Source organism: Hirundo rustica, chromosome 24 (assembly GCF_015227805.2).
Source record: "Hirundo rustica isolate bHirRus1 chromosome 24, bHirRus1.pri.v3, whole genome shotgun sequence".
In the NCBI taxonomy this organism is placed as follows: domain Eukaryota; kingdom Metazoa; phylum Chordata; class Aves; order Passeriformes; family Hirundinidae; genus Hirundo; species Hirundo rustica.
The window spans coordinates 6,773,025-6,792,726 of record NC_053473.1 but is presented as its reverse complement, the minus strand read 5'-3'; the positions used below and the strand labels follow the sequence as shown (position 1 = coordinate 6,792,726).

General features: G+C 55.0%; 1 protein-coding gene across 1 annotated transcript; it reads right to left on the bottom strand.

Moving 5' to 3' along the window:
- Positions 1 to 670: 670 nt before the first annotated feature.
- Positions 671 to 12,330, bottom strand: CCND3 (cyclin D3). The gene is made up of 5 exons (XM_040085737.2): positions 12,077 to 12,330; positions 10,646 to 10,861; positions 5,104 to 5,263; positions 4,538 to 4,680; positions 671 to 2,163 (listed from the first exon to the last, which is right to left on the bottom strand). Exons 1-5 carry the CDS (start codon positions 12,272 to 12,274, stop codon positions 2,005 to 2,007), a joined length of 876 nt encoding a protein of 291 aa, XP_039941671.1. The 5' UTR covers positions 12,275 to 12,330; the 3' UTR covers positions 671 to 2,004.
- Positions 12,331 to 19,702: the final 7,372 nt, after the last annotated feature.

Here is a 19,702-nt window from a genome sequence, read left to right as displayed (position 1 = left end):
CTTTTCCACGAGGCTGCACTTCCCTGGGACCTGGTGCTACTGTCACTGCCAGCTCTGTGCCTTGCAGCTTTGGGCCACAGAGAGGAGCTCCTGCTGCACCCTGAGCTGTGCCAAGGGTGGTGGCCTCCTGCTGTCACCTCAGACGGCAGGAGCAGGAGCTGGGTCCCCACACACCACAGCCTCTTCTGTGATTTCCTGATTTTCTCTTATTTTAAAGCAGCCAGAGCCTGACGGGCACTCTCCTGCCACCACCTGAGCTGCTCCAACCTGCCAGGAAGAAGCTGCTCACCTGCAGGAAGGTGTTTGGCTCCATCACCATCCCTGAGCTGTCCCAGGTGTCCTTCAGGATCCTGCCTGCCCTCGCCCCGTTCCATCCTGGGGAAAGCAGGGCTGGAGCTTCCAAGGGATCCCCAGCACACCAGGGAAAGATCCAAGCCCCACCCTGGGAACAGCACAGGGAAGCCACTCAAGCCACTGGGTTGTTTTTTTTTGTTGTGGTTTTTTTGTTTTGTTTTGGTTTGGTGGTTTGGGGGGTTTTTTGGGGTGTTTTTGTTGTTGTTGTTTTGTTTAAGACATTTCATTGCAACATCATGGGGTTCTCTGGCTCTTCTAGCAGCAGAACTCGTGAGTGAACAGCAAACCAGTTTACTCTTAAATTAAAAACCTCATTTATATATATAAAAAAAGAAAAACATATTTCCTTTTGCACAGCCAGGCTCTGTCCCAGCTCGCAGGAGGCAGCGGCTCTGTGGGTTTTCCAGACCAGGCAGGCTCAGGGAGGAACAGCAGCCCCACCTTTTTGTGCTGGGTTTTTTGTGTGGCTGCTGGCATCCAAACAGGAAGATTTCCACCTCCTTTTCCACATCCCCCATGGGAGGACAACAGCCACATGTCCAGAGGTCCCCAGGCAGCAGCAGCAGCAGCAGCGTCTGCCTCCCATCCCTGTGGAGTCTTCAGCTTCTCCTGGTCAATTCCACTCTGTAATGGTTTTCTCATAGAAAAGAAGCTTTTTTTTTTTTTTTTTCTGTTTTACAACAATTTTTATAAAAAACTAACAGGATCAACAACAACAATACAAAAAAATGCAGTAATTGCTTTCCCAACTCAAGTGCGCAGCGAAGTTTTCCACCCTCTCAGGAGGCAGCTCGGATCCACGTGGATGAGCACAGCCCCCTCCTGAGCAAGATCCGAAATCCCTGCCCTGGACGAGTGGAGATGCATCCCAGACTATAGCAGCACATTCAAAGGTTTTCCTTAAATCCTAGTCTGATGCCTAAGCTACCAAAGGACCAACCAGCCCCCAAGGAGAGTCTCCCACCGCCCAGGGAGCCAAGGAAGGGGCGAAGGGGGAAGGCACTTCTTTTGGGAAGGAAAGGAGAGCAGCATCCATGCCCCACCCCGAGGAATGCCAGCTCTCCTCCCTCCCCGTTTCCCAGCAGTGAACAATAAATTAAGCAGCCTCTGTGGGCCAGCAGAAAAGCCGAGAGGACGGCGCCCAACCCTGAACCCCTCCCAAGGCACGGACGGGGAGCGCGTCCCCAAAATCCCACATCCAACAGCAAAAACAAACGAGCCCCACGGGTCCTCTCCAAGCAGAAGCAGCTGCACAACTTCCCCCGGAGTTCTGGGGATGTGGCAGCAATCGGGGCCGAGGGGCCACCAAGCAGCTGCTCCATGAGTTCCATGGCCCTGCAGGAGCTGGCTCTCCATGAGTTTTGTCCCTCACAGAGCTGGAAGTCGCTGTGAACACCCCAGAGAGCCGGGGAACACCAACAGAGAAACAATTCCAACTTCATCCAGGCTCCTGCTCCCTGTCCCCAGCATTCCCATGCCCCGGCACTACCTCAGTCACTCCCCAACAGCCACCTGCAGCAGCTCCAAGCACGGATCCCACTCGACATTCCCAGCCTGGGAAGGGCCCCTCGGAGGCACTGGGTGGGTGGCGGGATGCAGTGAGCTGGGAGCGTCCAGGGAGGGACCGGAGCTCTGGGGAAGGGCAGTCGGTCACAGGTTGACGTCGGTGACGTCCGTGGGGGTGCTCGTGGGCTGGCTGCCCCCGTACGCTGCTGCCTTGGTGCTGAATTCCTGCTGGGATTGGGATGCCTGCTTCAGGCTCTCAGCTAAGGCCACCTCGATCTGCTCCTGACAGGCCTTCAGGCAGTCCTGGAACAGGGAAACACACAGGAGGCGTCAGATCCGCACTCCTCTGGGAGCTCTAGGGGAGGCTCAGAGCGGCTGCTGGGCTGCACCTCTGACCACCAGGGTATCTGAGCACGCAGGGAAAAGGACATTTTCTCCATCAGTTGTCCCTCCCCAGGCAAAGCCCCACACTCTGGTTGTTCTCCTCCCACCTCCCTGCTGACCCCATTCTGCAGGAATGTTGTGTCCAGCAGAGCTTCCCAAAGTCCCAGAGCCAAGGGGTGGCTTCAGCAGCATGGCAAGGGCAGGGCAGCTCCACACAGGCCAAACTTCCCAGATCCCAAAAGCATGACTGTCCTTGGAGCAGGGATCCCCTTCCAGCTCCCCAGGCCCTCCAGCCCAGCTTTCCCAGAGCTCAGGGTGGTCCTGCAGCAGAGCTGGGCACGGGAATTCTGCTGGGTACCCCTGAGGCAGCAGGACCCTCCCTGACCCAAAACCCACCCTACACCCCCTCCCATCCATGCTGGGAGAAAGACGCTGTGGCTCCCGAGCTTCTCACAAGGTTGTCGCCCTCCTGTACCCTCTGTGACACCCCCCAGGGGACCCAGAGCTGGGGGACACGCACAGGAAGGCGCAGGGGGCTGCCACCAGCAGCAGCCCTTGCCAGAAATGCAAACCCCGCTCTGGTTTTTCCCCCATGAGCTGTAAGCAGAGGAGGAAACTCCCACTCGGACACCCCGCAGGCACAGCTCGGCCCGGCTCAGCCTGGTGACAGTTTGCACCTCACAGGACATTGTCAGACTCTGAAATCTCTTACCAGGAATCCGCCAGGGGTTCTTAGAAACTGACAGAGGATGTGGCGAGCCAAAATAGCAACGCCCAGCACCCCTTCCCCGGGGCTTCCTGCGAGCGCAGCCTCCTCCTGCCCCAGCACTGCCCCAGCCCTGAGCGCCACAGACACCTGGACGGGGGCTGTCCATCACCATGGCCAGTCCATCCCTGGGCTCTCTATCACCATCCCAGGCTCTCCATCCCCATTTCCATCCCTGGGCTCTCCCAACTCCCCACTGGCCATTCTGGCTGGGATGCCAAAGCCAGCCTGGCCACACCCAGCCAGGCTCCTGCTGGCCACCGTGCTGGCCCAGCCCTGCAGCACCACCCCTGCATCGCCAGCACTGCCCGGCTGGGCCTGGGAGCTGCAGGAAGGGGACGGCTCCTCCACAGGGGAAACGGAGGCACAGCCGGGGGACACTGCAGGGCTGCGCTCAGGGAGAAACAGCAGCAACACGGGTGGGGGAGGCTGAGCCCAGGTGCTCTCCCAGGAGCCCAAAATTCTGTGGACATATCCCAGGAGGAGCTGCCATGGTCCTGCCTGGGCTGGAGCTGCTTGTTAGGCACACCACACCTGGGCAGGGGGCACAGCAGATGCTGGGGAGGGATAGGAAGGTGCTGGGCTCCATTTCAGCTCCTCTCCCTGCACAGAACCCTCCCTGTTTCCCACCTGTTCCCTGCACAGCCCCGACCTCCCAGAGCAGGTTGGGAGCAGGTGGCTGCACTGATTCTCCCTTGAAAAAGGCTCCAGAGAACAAAAAAATTCCACCTGCACAAACAGATCGGGAGCCTCCCGCCTGGACAAAGCCTCGTGGCAGCCACCCCCACCCCTGGTCCAGGTCCTGTCAGGGGAATGTAACTGACCTGGGGGGAAGAGATCAAAGAGCAGAGGAAAAGCTCCCAATTGGAGCGACCTAGAGAGCCCAACAGGATCGCTGTCGCTGCTCCAAGGGCAGTGGAGGGGCTGGATGTCCCTCCCATCATGATGTCCCCAAACCTGGAAGGTTTCATATCCCAGCCCCCTTCCCCTGCCAGCCAGGGCACCTGCAACCAGACACTGAGGGGAGCAGATGCCGAGCCTGGCGTGTCCCCGTCCCCATCCCAGCTGGAGAACCCGATCCTGCCAACACCTGCCTGGGCAGGAAACAGATCCTGCCCTTTGTGTGGCATTTCAAAGGCTCCAAACCCACCCTGCCCTGCCTGGGGCTGTGCTTGGGATCATCCCACAGCCCTTGGTACTCCTCAAACCAGGGCAGCACCGTTTGAACAGCACAATTCCACAGAATGCCAGAGGAGCTGGGGCTGGAAGGGCTCTCTGGACTCCATCCCTGTGCCTGCATCCCTGGGCTGACCGTCACCATGACTAGTCCATCCCAAGCTCTGGGAGGAGCTCCCACCTGCAGGCAGGGCCACCTGGAGCAGGCGACAGGGATGCATCCAGGTGGGTCTGGAATGTCTCCAGAGACATCCATACTCTCCCCAGGCAGCTGCCCCACCCTCACGGAAAACTCTTCCTGTAGGAGAAGGCAGGTTCCCAGCAGCGGTTCCGTTCCCGGGGTGCACTCACCACCTCCGTGCCCGTGATCCCGGCCAGCAGCTCCGTGATGGCCTCGCCGCTGAAGCCGTTCAGGGCCAGGCTCAGGCCGTGGATGGCGGCTCCGACGCTGCCCGTGGCGATCATGGACGGCGGGTACATCACAAAGGTGTAGTCTGGAGCCAGCACAGGGCCACCGTGGGGGAAGGAGCCATTAGTGAGGAGGCAGGAGGAGTTTGGGAGAGACATTTTCCCCGGGGAGCTCGTCACGGAGGGGTCCGTGCAGCGTGGCAGGGAGAAACAGGGATGGAGGAGCCTGGGACAGGCTGAGCACCAGGGCCAGGCCTTCAGGAGAAGCCCTGGGATGAGGTGGCTCCAGAGACCAAGGAAGAGGCCAAGAAAAGTTGGGATTCAGCCCTGGCCACCCTCTCACAGGCACAGCAAGAGGCTGGCACGTGGCCCTACTCTGGTGGCATCTGAGCCCCCAGGAGCATTACCCCACTTCTGACTGCAATGAAGGCAGGCACCCAGCTCCCAAAAAAAAGGTGACGAGCCTATCCCAGGTGTGCCAGCACCCCTGGGCCCAGCCCAGCACCCACCTGTGGCACAGAGGGCGATGAAGGTCTGGGCGTGTTTCTTCACCAGCTCGCCCTTGTCAGCGGGCAGTGGCAGCCGGTGCAGGATGTGGGGCAGGAAATCGTTGGCAATCACTGACACCAGGTCCCACTTCAGCTTCTCCAGGACCAGCAGCTCCCAGTGCTGTGGGGTCAGCGGGGACAGGACGTTACGGGATGGCTCAGGAGGCTCCAGGGCCAGCGCAGAACAGGGAATGGAAGAGGAGTTGTCCCCAGCTTTGTGGCCGTGGCACAATTCCAGCCCTGGGCTGCTCAGAGCCAGGAGCAGAGCTTTGAGGAGGGAGCAAAAAATGTGGATTCTTCTTTGCAGTGATTAGCCCTGGACACTCCTCACTTTGCAAAGTGCTGTGAGAACCCAGCGGGGGAAAAACCGGAGCAGGGACAGAGGGAAAAGCAGCAGAGGGAGCAGCAGGGAGAGAGGGAAATCCACGGCAGGGACACCATTCCCAATCCCTTTCCCACTCCCAAGGGGATAGACTGATGTCCAGGCTCCCAGGACAATCCAGCTCAGGGTGACAGCAAAGGGCACAGAGTTGCCTGTGACTGCCCCACAAACCCCAGTGCAGGAGGGAATTCCCAGGCTGGGAATGCTTTTTTTTTTTTTTTTTTTGGCAGGAAATTCCCTTTTCTCCACCAAGAAAGCCTCCATGTGTTCTCGGAGCATCCCCAGCACAGATCAGCCACGCCAACCCCCTCTGAACCTTCCCAGGTGCTGCCAACACCTCCATCCCAGCCTGGGCTGCTTCCTCCAAAAATCCAGCAGGCATTTCTGGGATCTCCAGGAGCCAGCCAGGCTGGGAGCAGATGGTGGAAGGCTGGGAGCACCCTGAGCTCCAGCTGGAGCTCCTGAAACTCCTGAGCCTCGCCTGGCTCTGCCAGCCCCAGGCACTGCTCCTGCCAGGGACAGGGACAACCCTTGGCAGAGCCGTTCCCCAGCAGGTCCCAGACTCAGGTGGTGCCAAGGTGAACACAAGGAAAGCACCAGCACAAAATTTGTGATCCCTGCCCTCAAATCCCGGCTCTGGCAAGGCTGGAGCAGCAGCTGAACCCAGCTGGGGGCCACACACATGGGGAGGCCGCGCTGTCGCTGCTGTCACCTCTGGGGGTGGCACAGCAGAGCTGTGTCCTCACACGATCGTTCCCTTCTCACCCCCCTGCAGCTCCCAATTCCCCCACATCCCAGCCACCGGGATTCTTCCAGCCCCTTCTCCCCCCATCCTCTGGGTGAGCAGCAGATCTGGGCTGGGGGTTGAGGAAGGCCTGGGGATGTCCCCAGGCCCCTCCTGCCCTGGAGCAGGGGGTGACAGTGGCAGGGCAGGTGACAGCGGCCCTGCTGGCAAAGAGAAACCCCCTCCCAGGAGCTGAAGCTGAGGGTGCAGAGCTGGACTGGGCTTGGGTCAGGTATCCTCCCACCGCCCAGCACAAATCTCCTTTTCCCCCAAAACTCAGGATTCCAGACAGCGCTGCCAAAGAGCTCCAGCACAGACGGATTTGAGGAAGTGACATTTTTTCCTAAGCTCAGATCTTCATTTTCGCCTTTTTTTCGTGTTGTTACCCCCCTCCCCTCTTTCCCCTTTCACAACAAACCCGCTCTGAGTTGCTCAAACCAGCAGCGTTGCTCAACCTGCTCCAAACCCCCACGCTGGGCCCATGCTGCCACTTCCCAGCCTCCACTTTTCCCCCCAGGAATCGATTCCTGCCTCCCACATGGATGCCCAGCCTGCCAGGACTGGGAGATCTTTAAGCCAAATCCATGGGATAAAAGCAGAAAGGAACTTTGAAAAGGAGCTCCAAAGCCTGAGGATCACCAAGAGCCTGGCTGGAGTCGGGGACTGGAGCAGAGGAGGAAGATTAGAAAAATCTGAAAGGGAGAAGGAAGAAAGATGGGTGTGGAATGTCCTGAGTGGGACACACAGGGGAGAGCCCCTGCAGAGCTCTGTCCCCACCTGTCCCTCAGCTGGGAGCCCCCAGAGGGTTGGGAAAGCTGCTCTTGGGAAGGGACACGGGACACGTCTGGCAGAAACTGCCCTGAGCCAGGAGCTGCAGACCACGGGAGCAGGGCCTGGAGCTCCCGCCTCACACAGCAAATCCCAAAGGCATCCCTGATTCCAAGGGAAGCTCCCAGCACCACCCCAGCTCTGGTTTTATTCCCCCCAGACCGACAGCCCAGCTGTGGGAGCCACCAGAGGCACTGCCACCCTCGGGGCTGGGACAGAACCTGGGACATTCTGTCCCAAGGAGCTGCTCCAGACCCAGGCATGGATCCTGCCCATGGACATGGTCTGGTTCTTCATGATCCCTGTTCCAGCACCGCTGACCTGGCAGTGCCAGCTGAAGGTGCCACTGTCCCCAGGGACTGTCCCCAACCCACAGGGCAGAGCTCAGGGCAGCCTCTCCTGCCAAAGCTGCCCCGTGCTCGCCCCTATCCTGCTGCTCCCAGGGCCTGGCAGAGCCTCTGGATCACTGGATCCACGCAAGGACCAGGACAAAAGCAGCAGGGCTGGGCATAGCTGATGGAGCAAACATCTGACATCCTTTTCCTGGCGTTTCCTCATGGATCAGCCCCTGCCTGGGCAGTGGAGCAGAGGAGGAAAGTGGAAAATGTCCCTTTGTTTCTCCCAGGAGCATCCCAGAGCTGGAAATGCAGCAGATTTCCCTCTGCAAGGTCCCCCCGGGGCTGGGAATCACACAGCAGGGTGGGATCATCCCCCTCTGGAAGTCTGATCTCTGCTGGCTGTATCCCAGAGGAAAAACAAACCACACAAAAAAGTCAGGAAAAGCAAAATTCCCAGAAGAGCTTTCCCTGCTCTGCCCAGGCGAGCAGAGTCCTGGTGCTGCCAAAAATCCTCCAGCAGCCTCATCCAGAGCTGGAACAAGGGCAGGGAATGCCTGAGTACATCTGGGGCGTTACAGTGACAGGGACACCCAGCCCTCCCAGCTGGGAGCAGATTTGGGGTTCTGTCACACACTTGGGGACACTCCCGATGTCACTCACGGGGGCAGGGAGAGCTGCTCACCCACCCCTGCAGCACCAAGATCCACCTGCAGACGGAAAATGTGGGGAAAACGCCGGATCTCCACAGCCTGGGCAGAGGTCAGGGTGTGAAGGGACAGGTGACAGTTCTGGATACAGGAATGGCTCCAGCTGAGCCACAGGGAGGGGAACACGAATTCTGGGAACATCTTCAGATCTTATTTCCTGATTTTCACTCCTCACTGCTGATCCTCCATCGTCTCCCTGTAAGCACCTAGGGTTTTTTCCAGGTTTTTTATCCCTGGCCCTTGGCAAAACTGAGGCTGAAGATTTCCAAGCCAAGCCAAAACAGGAGGATGGAGGTGATCTCCAGCTGCTCTCCCCAAGCTCTGAGCAGCTGAACCCCCTCTCACCCAGCCCAGAAAAGTCTTTTTGAAGATAAAGGAAAAAAAAGAAAGTAAAATAAAAAAAGTTAAATCAAATTTAAAAAGCAAAGTGGGTTAGAGAAGGGCCTGGACGGAAATCCAACTTCCTACAAATGGACAAATCCCTCCTTGCATCATTTCCTTCTCACTCAGAAGAACTCCAACGAGGTTCTGTGTCCTTCCTGAAGGGCTGAGCTGCTGCCAAGCATCCTGAGGAGGAGGAGGAAGCAAAGACCCGGGAATGGGAGCCAGCTTCCTGCTGGGATGGCCCCAGGCCATGGAAGGGAGGCCAGGATACCCCATTGTCCAGAGGCTGCTGAAGAAGCTCCCCTGGCCCTGCTCTCCCCACCCTCTTCCAGGGGGTTGGGAAAGAGCAGGGGATGAGCACAGAGGGGAAAGCAGCAGCTCCCAGGTGCTGTAATTCAGATTTAACTCCCTCAGGTCCCTCAGCCAGGGCAAATCCTTCACAGATCCCTGGATATTCCCTCAATTCCCTCTTTGGTGGAGAAGGATGTGCTCCAAAAAAGGTTGAAATCCATGGAAAACCAGGGAACAGGATTCTCCATGGGCTCTCCATGCCCAGGGATCTCCCAGTGCCTCAGTTTCCCCCCTTCAGGCTGGTTCCCAATTCCTCTGTCCAGCCCTTGGATAATCAACAGGAATAAACACCTGCTCTGCTGAGTGCTCACATTCCCATCAGGAAAGAAGAAAATGATCCAGTTTGCCTGGAAAAGCCCCCCTAAAAAACTCTTCTGACCCCAAAATTAAAGCCATTTTCTTCCATATTGACCCTGGAGTCAATCAAGAAGCATCCAAGAGCAATCCAGGATCCTGGGGGCAGGGAATGTGGAGGGAAGGAGAATTCCAGGACTGAGACCTGCGGGATCAGGAGTGAGGAACAAGGAGCAGAGTTTTTCTCCTCCATCCCCAGCTCCCACGAGGAAGGAGCAGAGAAGATCAGCAGGAATTAACCATGGAGCCTGAGAATGAGGGGGAATCTCCAGGGATGCTCTGCCTGCTCCTCGCCTGCTCAAGACTGAGCTGGGAGCAGCAAATCCTCACCAAAACGCAGCAAATAAATCAGAATTAAAACCAACTGGGACCCACAGATGGGTGCTGCAGGAGTCTCCAGGAGTCTGATGTCCCTCAGGGATGGGGACAGGACTCGGCTTCCAAGGGAAAAAGGAGTTCCCTGTGGGCATTCCCATCCCTCAGCACACTCATCAGCTCCTGAGGGTTAATTAAGGCAATCACCACTCACTAATGAGTCCAGGCAGAGGGCTCTGGAGGGCAGGGGATTTTCCCCAGCCTTGGGAAAAACCAGGTTCAGCTCAGAGCTCCGCAGTTCCCAGAACTGCCCTGGAGTCACACCTGAAAGTTCTGGGGGTTCTCTGCCCACCTGGGGCAGAGATCACACTCAGATCATCCCACCCCCCAAAAAACCAGAGCTTCTGAGTTCGGGGATGAGTAACCCTGAAAAATTCTCAAAGGCTGAGGGTCCCCAGGGATGTTCTGTCACTGAGGAGAGGTGACTCTTCCCTCCTGAGGCCCCAAAAGAAGGGGTTTTCTCCCATTTCCTCCCTCGTGGCTGAGCTCGCAGGTTTGGAGCTTTTATCAGACACCACGAGCTAACATTTGGCCTTTCAGAGCCTCAGAAGGGAACTTTCTGGATGTAGGATGAGAAATGGAGGGGCAGAGCAGGAATTCCACCCATTCCCACCACTCTGGAACACCAACTGACCTCCCCAGGAGGGGGAGGTCAGAAACCTCTCACACCCATTTTGCTGCTTCACTCTGCACCTAAAATTCCATTTTTCCTGCTGCTGTGGAAGTGAATCTTCCACATTCCCCGCTTTTTGCGGCTGGGGGGAGGCAGAGCTACCTGACCCAGAGCCCTGGGGATGTCACTGGGGTGACAGCCCAGAGTGACAGCTCGGTGCTGGCACAGCAAACTTCCTCCACAACCAGGAGGGGACAATCCTGCTCCCCAGCACGGAGAGGATGGAAAAACCTTCACCAAGGAGGAGGGGAATGCAGAGGGATCAGGAGGGCAGGAACAGGCAATGCCAAGCAGGATTTGGGCACTGGCAGGGGCACAGGGGGTTACCAGCAGCTCTTGGGGGGTGATGGAGTTGTCAGTGTAGATGCAGAGCTTCTCCACGGTCAGGGGCATGGTTTCCCTCAGCTTGGAGGCCAGCAGCATGCACACAGCTCCCAGCAGCTGCAGGTGGTTCTTCTGCACGGGCACCGAGGACAGGTAACGATCCACGTAGTTCATGGCCAGTGGGAAAACCTCCTCCTCACATTTCTGCTCCTCGCACACCTGGCCAGCCCCGGGGGCAGAGAGGAAAAGGAAGGTTTGATGAGCACTCAGCACAGCCCCAGAGCAGGGAGGGAGCCACAGGCAGCGCCCCCAGGCTTCATCTTCCTGGGGAAAGCAGCAGAACCCAGCTGCAGCTCCAGAGAGTGCATGGATAAATCCGAAATTGCCCGATTTGGCCCCGTTTCTGCAGTGCCCTGCTGGGGATGGCTCCAGCCAGCTGTCACCCCTGCCCTGGGGAGCTCTAGAGCAAAGGAGCAGCTGCAGCTGGAGAGAAGGATCCAGGGCTGGCAATTGCACCCTGGAGCACTCCAGGGACACGATGAGAATCAATGGCAGCACCCAAATCAATGCTGAGTCCCCTGAGTCCCCTCCCTCAGCCACCAGCAGAGTCCAGCAGCTCCAAATTTCAGCCTTGTGCTCTTATCTGCCACCAGCATCACAACACTTGTCACACTGAACTTCCTTCTTTCGACACAACCATAAAAATATTGCGGTTTCTCCTCATTCTGTAGCGAACACCACCCACCCCCTTCTCCTCCTGCCAGCCGCGGCTGTCCCGGCCATGGGGACAATGACACGCAGGTCGTGACAACCGCCAGTGTCATCTCGCTGCCCTCAGCGCTCCACGGGAGCGGCTTCCAAAGCGGCGTTTATCTATCGACCCGTACCTGCCGACCTTTCTTGAAAAGGGGATTACAGGAACAGAAAGACAGCGGGTGGGGGGAACACACTTTAAATGAAAATATTCATTATTTCTTTGGAAGAGCTTCACCGGCCGGGGACAGGCAGGACCCAGCCCTGCAGAATCCTCGTTTACTGAGACTCTCCCCCGCCAGGAGATCCCCCGCCCCGAACTCCATCCCGCAGAGACCCAGATTCATTTTCAATTTAGGGAAGTCAGTTGTAGCGTTATTATTTCCCCCTTGAACCAGCGCTGCCCGGCAGGGCCGAGCCCTGCTCGGAGATTTTGGTGGGGGGTCTCTCACCCCCTGGTTTTGGGTTCGAGGGAGGGTCCTGCATGCGCAAATCCCAATTTTAGCACAGACAAACCCACGGAGAGGCTGTAAAGCTGCCTGCGGACCCTCCATCTCACCGGCATCACCCCCCGCGCCTGACACTCGAGACATAAGCGCTGGCTTGTCCCCCGGCTTGTCCCGTGCACCCCCGGTCCCCCCAGCACGCGGAGCTGCGGGGAATTCCGGCGGATTTCGGTACCTCCAGCATCCAGAAGGCTAACATCTTCCGCATGTAGGGCTGGATGTCGCGCTGCACGCACTGGAAGTACGACACGCGCGGGCTGTAGCGCTCCTCCAGGCTCAGCAGGTTCTGCAGCACCCGCCGGTCCCCCAACAGCTTCGGGTCCCGCCCGGCGCGGGGCACTCGGGGCGCGGACTCCACGCACAGCAGCTCCATGGGGAGCGATGGAGGCGCACGGAGCGGCCGGAACGGGGCAGAGGAGGGGGGCGGCAGCGGGGCGGGCAGGGGCTGCGGGGCAGGCGGAGGGGGAGAAGGAAGGAAGGGGGAGCAGGAGGGACGAGCGGGCGGAGCGAGGCGCTGCAGCCGCCGCCGGCTCCGCCGCTGGACGCCGGGAACTAGCGGCGCTCCCGGCCGGGCCCCGAGCGCCGCCGCGCGCCGGGGGTCGGGGCCGCGCCGCGCCATAGCCAATCACAGAGCGGCACCGCCGCGCCCGCCGAGGTGAGGGGCGCGGTCATAACCAGCTTACACCAATCAGAAGCCCGAGCGCCGCAGAGGGGGCGGGGCGGTGGGCGCGGTGGGCGGGGCCAGGGGCGCGCCGGCGGGACGGGCGCACGTGGGGCGCGGCGGGCGCTGCTGCCATGTTGGGGGGGGACGCGGGGACAGCGGGGCCGCGGCGCGACCCCCGCCACAGCCACCGCCCACTTCCGCCGCATCCCCTTTATCTCCCCGCTTCCAGGCGTCTGGCAATCCGTAACGCTTTAACTTTTTTTTTCAGTGTTGAGTCCTACAACCTTCCTTTTTTGTTTGTTTGTTTGTTTGTTTGTTTCCCAGCGCAGTTTTTTCAAGGCTGTGGTAATAATCAGCTGTGCACATGTTTGGAGCCGCGGCGTGCCGAGCCTGCTGGCTTCCAAAATTCACCCTGGCGCAGCTCCGCGGGAGATAACGAGCGCGGGGGGCTGCCGAGATAAGGCTTTGTCAGCCGAATAATTCACAATTGTTTGGGAACACCTTTGAAAAGTACGAGGCTGCTCAGTCCTCAAAGAAATTTCAAGTACTTTTGTAATATGGCTTCCCCAGCTCTGTGCTGGGACCTGATCCTGCTGGAACTCCTTACTGGTCTGGGAAGCTGTGGACTGGTTTGGGAAGCTGTGGCTCCATGCCTGTTGCAGAAGCTGGGAGTTTGCTGCTGGGAAGTGTCAGGAAACAGCATAAAATATATAAAACAAACACCGGGTTGTCCACACAAGACTCAGGCACGGAGCAACGGGCGCTGCAGAAATCCCGGAGCAAAGCCTGAATCCCAAAAATATCCCAAAGTGGGCTCAATTGGATGCCTCTGACCGATCCTACTGGGATATTCCTCTGTAAAGAAACTCATTTTTAGGCTAAGGAACAAAAATGTGCCACCACAGCTGCTCCCACAGCCACAAGTGACACTAAAGTCACCTTCACCTGTGCCATTTTAACACATTTGGTGCTGGTCATCTAAAGAATCTTTTAATGACTAACACCCCAAATTAATAAGTGCAAGCAAGACAAAACCCAAGTCTTTGTTCTGTCAGCTCAGGATTTCTTTGGAAGGTGTTGAAAATGAAAACCATCTCTGTGATCAGAGGTTTAGAGGCTCAAAATGCCCTCGGTGACAGCAAACACTAAGGTCACATCCACAACACCCTTCCCACGTGCTGGAATCCCATTCCTGCCCTGGGCAGGTAGCTTTAATTTAGGCCATTTAATTGTTGCAATTTATGGCCTGGATGGCAAATTTTTGATGATGTCATCATTAAAGGGAACTGCAGAACCAAAGGGAAAGAAAGAGGGAGAGAATTCCATCAATTACAATGAGAAACAGGGAATTTTTCTAGGCAAGAATCTCCCAAAAATCTCCTTTTCCCCCCAACTTTCTTTCATCTTATAAAGAAATCTTCCTGCGGTGTGGGCAGGAAATATTTGAGGAATCCATGGGAGAGAGCCCTGTGGATCAGTCAGCTGCTTTTAATCTGGGGTGCAGCATCCCCTCTTCCTGCAGGGGAAGAGAAGGGCCCCAGATCCCACATTTCTAACAAAAATAGCAGATCTTGACTCCAGCAAAGGGAAACCACAGAGGTGGCTTTTGGGTCTTCTGGTTTTGGGGCTGTCTCTTTGGAAATTGAAAGTTTCAGGATTGATGGTTGGTTTTTGTTTTTTGTTTGTTTTTTTTTTTTTGTCCCAGACTTCCTGGGTTTCCTCCTGTTCCCGGTGTTTGTGGGGTGGTTGTGGCCCCACAAAAGGGGGAAGGGAACATTGCACAAGCTGATGTTCCTTCCAAATGATGACAGGGCAGAAGTGGAGCCTCTGCAAGCCACAGGAGCAGGCTGGAAAGGCAAAATTAGAGTGCAGGATCCTTAAAAGTCTGAAGTGTGTGGGTGTGTGGAGGGAAAGGGGGGAAAATTCCAGGAAAACCAAATTTTGGTCACTGCTGGCCATAGATAGGCAGCTTCCTGGCTTGGGCAATGTTAAAAAAAGAAATTCCTTGGGAGTAAAAATGACAAAAACGCAGTGGCCTCCCAGGCTTCCAGGAGCTCAGCCAGGTGAGGTTGATCTTTGCTGAATCATAAAATCAGGATTGTTTTTTTGGAATGTTCATGATGAGGGGAAAAGTGGGAGTTTTCCAAGGGCAGCACAGATGTGGGGCCAGTCCTGGTGGCACACGTGGGCTGGGATGGAGCCTGAGGCCATTTATCCGTGTTCCTGGGGTTGCTGGGGCTGGAAAATCCCTCCAGGATCATCGAGTCCAACCTGGGATCAGTCCCCACCTCATCACCAGCCCAAGAACACTCAGTGCCACATCCAGGAATTCCTTGTACACCTCTGGGAATGGGGACTCCAAACTTCCCTGAGCACTTCCAAGGCCTGACTGCCCTCTCCATGCAGAAATTCCTGCTGATTCCATGGGGGAAATTCCCCCAATTCCATGAGGAAATTGCTGCTGCTTCCATGGGGAAGTTCCTCCTGATTCTATGAGGAAACTCCCCTTGATTCCATAGGGAAATTTCTGCTGATTCCATGGGGGAACTTCCTCCTGATTCCGTGGGGAAATTCTTCATCATTCCATAGGGAAAATTCCCCTGATTCCATGGGGAAATTTCCCCTGATTCCATGGGGAAATTCCTCCTGATTCCATGGGGAAATCCACAATTTTTAAGACAGTTGAGAAGTAAAATTATAAAAAATTCAAATTAAAGTGGTCGCTGGCTCTGGAATGTCAATTTTGGAGCAGTTGGGCCAGATGTGAATCCAGAGGAGCCAGCCCAGGTCATCTGAGTGTCATTTCACCTGATCTTTCTGAGCATTTTTTGTCTTCATTTGTCATTTTTACAGCTGTTTGGTGCCTCAGTTCCCTTTTCCTGAGGAAATCTCAAATGAAATCACATTTTCATTGAGTCAAACTTGGAACCCGAGTGAGGCAGCCGCAGGTGAACACTCACTTTTGCTCCCAAATCAGCATTTTAGAACCAGACTTCAGCTGGGGAAGACACTGAGAGAGAAAGAAAGAAAAAAAAAAAAAAAAAAAAACAGCAAAGCTGAAACCAGAATTTCAGAAAACAAACCGGGCTTGGAAAGCCCCCGGTTGGGATAAATTTAGGTCATTTCAGGGGATTATCTGTGGTCAACAATTATGCAAACTCTGAAAAAAAACACAACCCATTGCCCTGATGTTTTACATCTAAAATTCAGCTTTTTGTTTTCCCTTTTTGTTTGCCCTTGTCCGCCCTTCCTGCCCTGATCCCACTCCTGAGGGAGATTCCGTGGGTTTGGGTTTTTTGAAAAATTTGGGGTTTCAGGTTATAAAAATATTTTATTTTTTTATTATTTTTTATTTTATGTGGAGAGCTCGGGGATCCTCAGTGGAGCAGCACAAAGGGAATTTCTTGGGATTTGCTGGAGGAAGAAGGAGCCCTCCCTGTTGGAGGAGTGGGGAAAAGGGTCAGGAATGGGAAAATCCTTGAAGCTGAGCTCGCTGTTGAGCCCGCTGTGGGATGGGGAAGCGTCCTCAAGGAAAAAGAGGCAGGAAAATCGTGGCTGGATGCAGCCTGGGGGAAGGGGGAGAGATGAGCTGAGCTCAGGGCAGGGACAGGGGGGTTTAAGCCAGGTTTAAGCTCAGGGCAGGAGTGTTTTGGATCCAGACCCTAAGCCTCTCCAAACTGGGCTCTTCCCTAAGAATATCCCAATAGGATATTTTATTTTATTCCCTTTTATTGCTGACTCTCCAATATCCATCCCTGATTTCAGCCTGTGGAATGCTGTGGGCAGGCATGAGCAAAGGCAAAGCAGGAGCTCAGTGCTGAAATAATTGGTGAATATTCCAAGGGAATCCTGGAATTTCTCCAGCAATGCTGTGCCTAAACACAGCGGGAATGTTCCCTGTGCGTGTCCACAGGGTGTCCCTCATTAGCAGGATGTTAATTGCGGTAATTATGGATGAGAAGGGTGAAAGCGCAGGTGGTGATGAGGCACAGCTGGGAGAAATGCATCCATATTTTATCACGGATTGGAGCAGCTCCGTGGATGTTGGGATGCGTGGGAATTTAAAAAGCAGAGGATTTTTATAGAGTTGTAATAAATTTATATAGATAAAGGTTTGAAACAGAGTTGAATTTTAGGTTTTGAAATATTTGGATGGCTGGGGACCACTGGATGTGACAGTCATGAGGAATTTGTGCCGTCAGGGAAAAATTTTTTGGGAAATCCTTATCCAAGGAGATTTGGAGGTCATGGGAACGATGGCTGTGCTCCTGCTGGGATTGTCCTTTATTCCATGTGGTGACACAGGGGTGACACTGGGGTGACACTGCTCCTCTCCTGCCCTCATCCCTGCGTTTGGAGCTCCTGGAAACTTCCTTCCCTTGCCTTTGGATGGGATGAGGAGGGATGAGCATTCCCAGGTTGTTGGCTCCATGTGGTGACACTGGGCTGGTGGCTTTGGGAGGGTCCCTGAGGTGTCAGAATTTGTCAACGTGCTCAGTGACAAATTGGGCACATTCCAGGGATTCTGGGGCTGGGACATGAAATGGACAGAAAAAAATGAGAGACACATTTTCCAGGAGAGGAAAAAAGTCAGTCTTGGCCCAGGATTTTGACTTCTCAGCCCAGGCTGAGGAGATTCATGATGCCAGAGTCAGGAAGAGAAGGGAGGATGAGGAGAAAAAGCAAAAGATGCATCAAGGGTGGAATTTCAAAGGCGCTCAGGGGTTTTTCTGTCCAGGCTGTGGAAGAAGCAGGGGCTGGATTTGGGAACATCCCCTCCTTTGTAGGCTGGATGGAGATTGCACAGAGTTTTTTTGGGTTGAAAGCTACAATTCCATGGCCACAGACACAGCACTCAGGTCTGGATGTCTGAAGTTCTCAGAGGGAATAATTTGAGTTTTCCCTCTCACCTGGAGAACAGGATGTACAATAAAAAATATTATCAATATTTACAGTGAAAAATGTACTTTGGCAAGAGCCAGGAATTGATTTCCAAGCTTTTTTTCTGCCCTGCTCAGAGCATTTCTCTGCTCCAGCCTCAGTTTCCCTCCAGCCAAGTGGGATAAAGGAGATCCAGAGAATTCAGCCGGACACTGCAGAGGTGTGGAACTCTAAACTTGACCATATTTATCCTTGAAGTGGGACTTCCTGCCACGCACAGAGACACCCTGGGAGTGTCCCCCAGCACCCCCTGCCAAACCCTGGGATCCCCCTGGAAAATCCTTGCCTGGGAAATCCTTGGGAATCCCTGGGAAATGCTGGAGGGCATCGGAGCAGCTCCAGAGAAGGAAGGAGAGGAGCATTTTGCTGTCCTCACTTTGGTTTTGGGTCCTGGAGGGGCTCTGAGCTTCCTCAGCCCCTGAGCAGGATACAGAAGGGCTTAAAAAATCCCAACAAAAGCTCCGGCTCCAGCGGAGCCAGAAGCAAATTCTGCTTTAAAAAAGCCCACCAAACCCCCCTTTCTGCTGGCAGCAGCAGCCAGAGGAAGGAGATCTGGGTCTCCTGAGCGAACTGCTGGGGCTGGGAGTGCTTGAAAGGTTTCCTGGAGACACCAGCACAGCCCATGGCAATGCTTTCCCATCGGGAGCAGCGCTCCCACCTCGCTCTTCCCACTGCCCGTGGGGCTGAGAGCTGCCAGCCAGAGCTGGCTCTGCCACTTCCTCCGGGCCTGCCATGCCAGCTGCTGGCACGGGGACAGGGCACAGAGAGCCTGGATGGTGTCTGGAGAGCCTGGGCTGCTCTCCGAGGTGAAACTGTAGCGCCAGGAATGGTTCTTGCAAATCATCCCCGGGCAGGTCCCAGGCCTTCCTGGCTCAGCTCATTGCAGCCTCTCATGCTCTCAAACCAGCCCCAGCTTTCAGCAATTTCCTATTTTTTAGTGTCCTAAATGAGTTTTGCCGAGAGAAAAGGGAGCGTTTTTCCACTGACGGGATGTGTGATAAAAATATGTGATCAATCTTCGCAGGGAAAATCCATATTGGGAGGAAATTGGGGACTGATTATCCAGCTCTTTTTTTGCTCTGCTCAGAGCATTCGGCTGCTCCTGGCCTCAGTTTCCCTCCAGCCAGGTGATATCATAAAATTCAGGCACTCCAGGTACTCTAAAATACCCATAGGGAATCTAAAATTGACCATATATATTCTGCACTTCCAGAATATATATAGGGCACGATGCCCATTCATATTTAGGTGATTCATTATTAATAATTTTCTTTTATTAAAGGTTATAAAGGTCTTCAGGATGGGAGAAAATTCCCAGGTGGGAGATGATGCCTTCAAAACAGACCCACAAGCACAGAAACAAAGGATTTAATTCCCCTTGAAAATGACATTGCACAATGAAATGGCTGGAGGAGCCCCTTGGAAAGGCACCTGGTAATTAACTGGGTGTAAATTAATCAGCTTCACACAGGATTTAGGGACTTTCAGAGCTCAGCGCTGCCTTTTGTAGTGACAACTCCCAGGAGGACTTTGAAGTCCTGCCTGCTCCAAGGGATGGTGCAGGCTGCAGGATTTAGGAATATAATTGTTCTAAAAGGGGGATAAAAGCACCCCCACCCCAAAATCTGGATATTTTTGGGGCTCTGTCACACGCAGGAGGTGCCAGCCTCGAGATAAGGAGGACAAAGGTGCTGCCTGAGAATCCAGGGAAGAGGGGGAAATGTGGGATTTGGTTTCCTGGGAGAAGCTGCCAAAGGGTTTGTGCTGCCTGGCCTGGCCTGAGCTGTGACAAGGACAGGACCTGGCTGGCTCTGGAGTGTGGCACAGCTGACGGGAAAAGGGATTTAGGGAGAATTTGCCTCAAATCAGGTGGGCTCCAGGCAGATCAGAGCTTTGCTCCTTCCACCACCCAGCAAAGGATGTTGCGGTGGTGAAACCAGTTCGATGTGGCTGTATTTAAATCAGTAGAAATGTAAAATAAACGGGGTTTAATGTAAAGTTGCGCCAGATTTGTGTAAAAAGCATCTCAGGGGTAAAGAAAGCTCCCCCAGCTCAGCGAGCGGTGATTCCTGAGCTGCCGAGGTTCCCACACATGGAACAGTAACAGGAATAAGGAAATGCTCATTATTAGAAGGAACACACAAAGTGAGACTCCTGCAATTCGTTAAAAAGGAGATCAGAGCCGCCTAAATATTG

Coding starts and splice junctions, on each gene's coding strand:
- CCND3 (XM_040085737.2), bottom strand. CDS start 12,274: ATGGAGCTGCTGTGCGTGGAGTCCGCGCCCCGAGTGCCCCGCGCCGGG. Junction 4,681..5,103: donor CATCGCCCTCTGTGCCACAG/GTGGGTGCTGGG, acceptor TGCTGGCTCCAG/ACTACACCTTTGTGATGTAC. Junction 2,164..4,537: donor GGATCACGGGCACGGAGGTG/GTGAGTGCACCC, acceptor TCCCTGTTCCAG/GACTGCCTGAAGGCCTGTCA.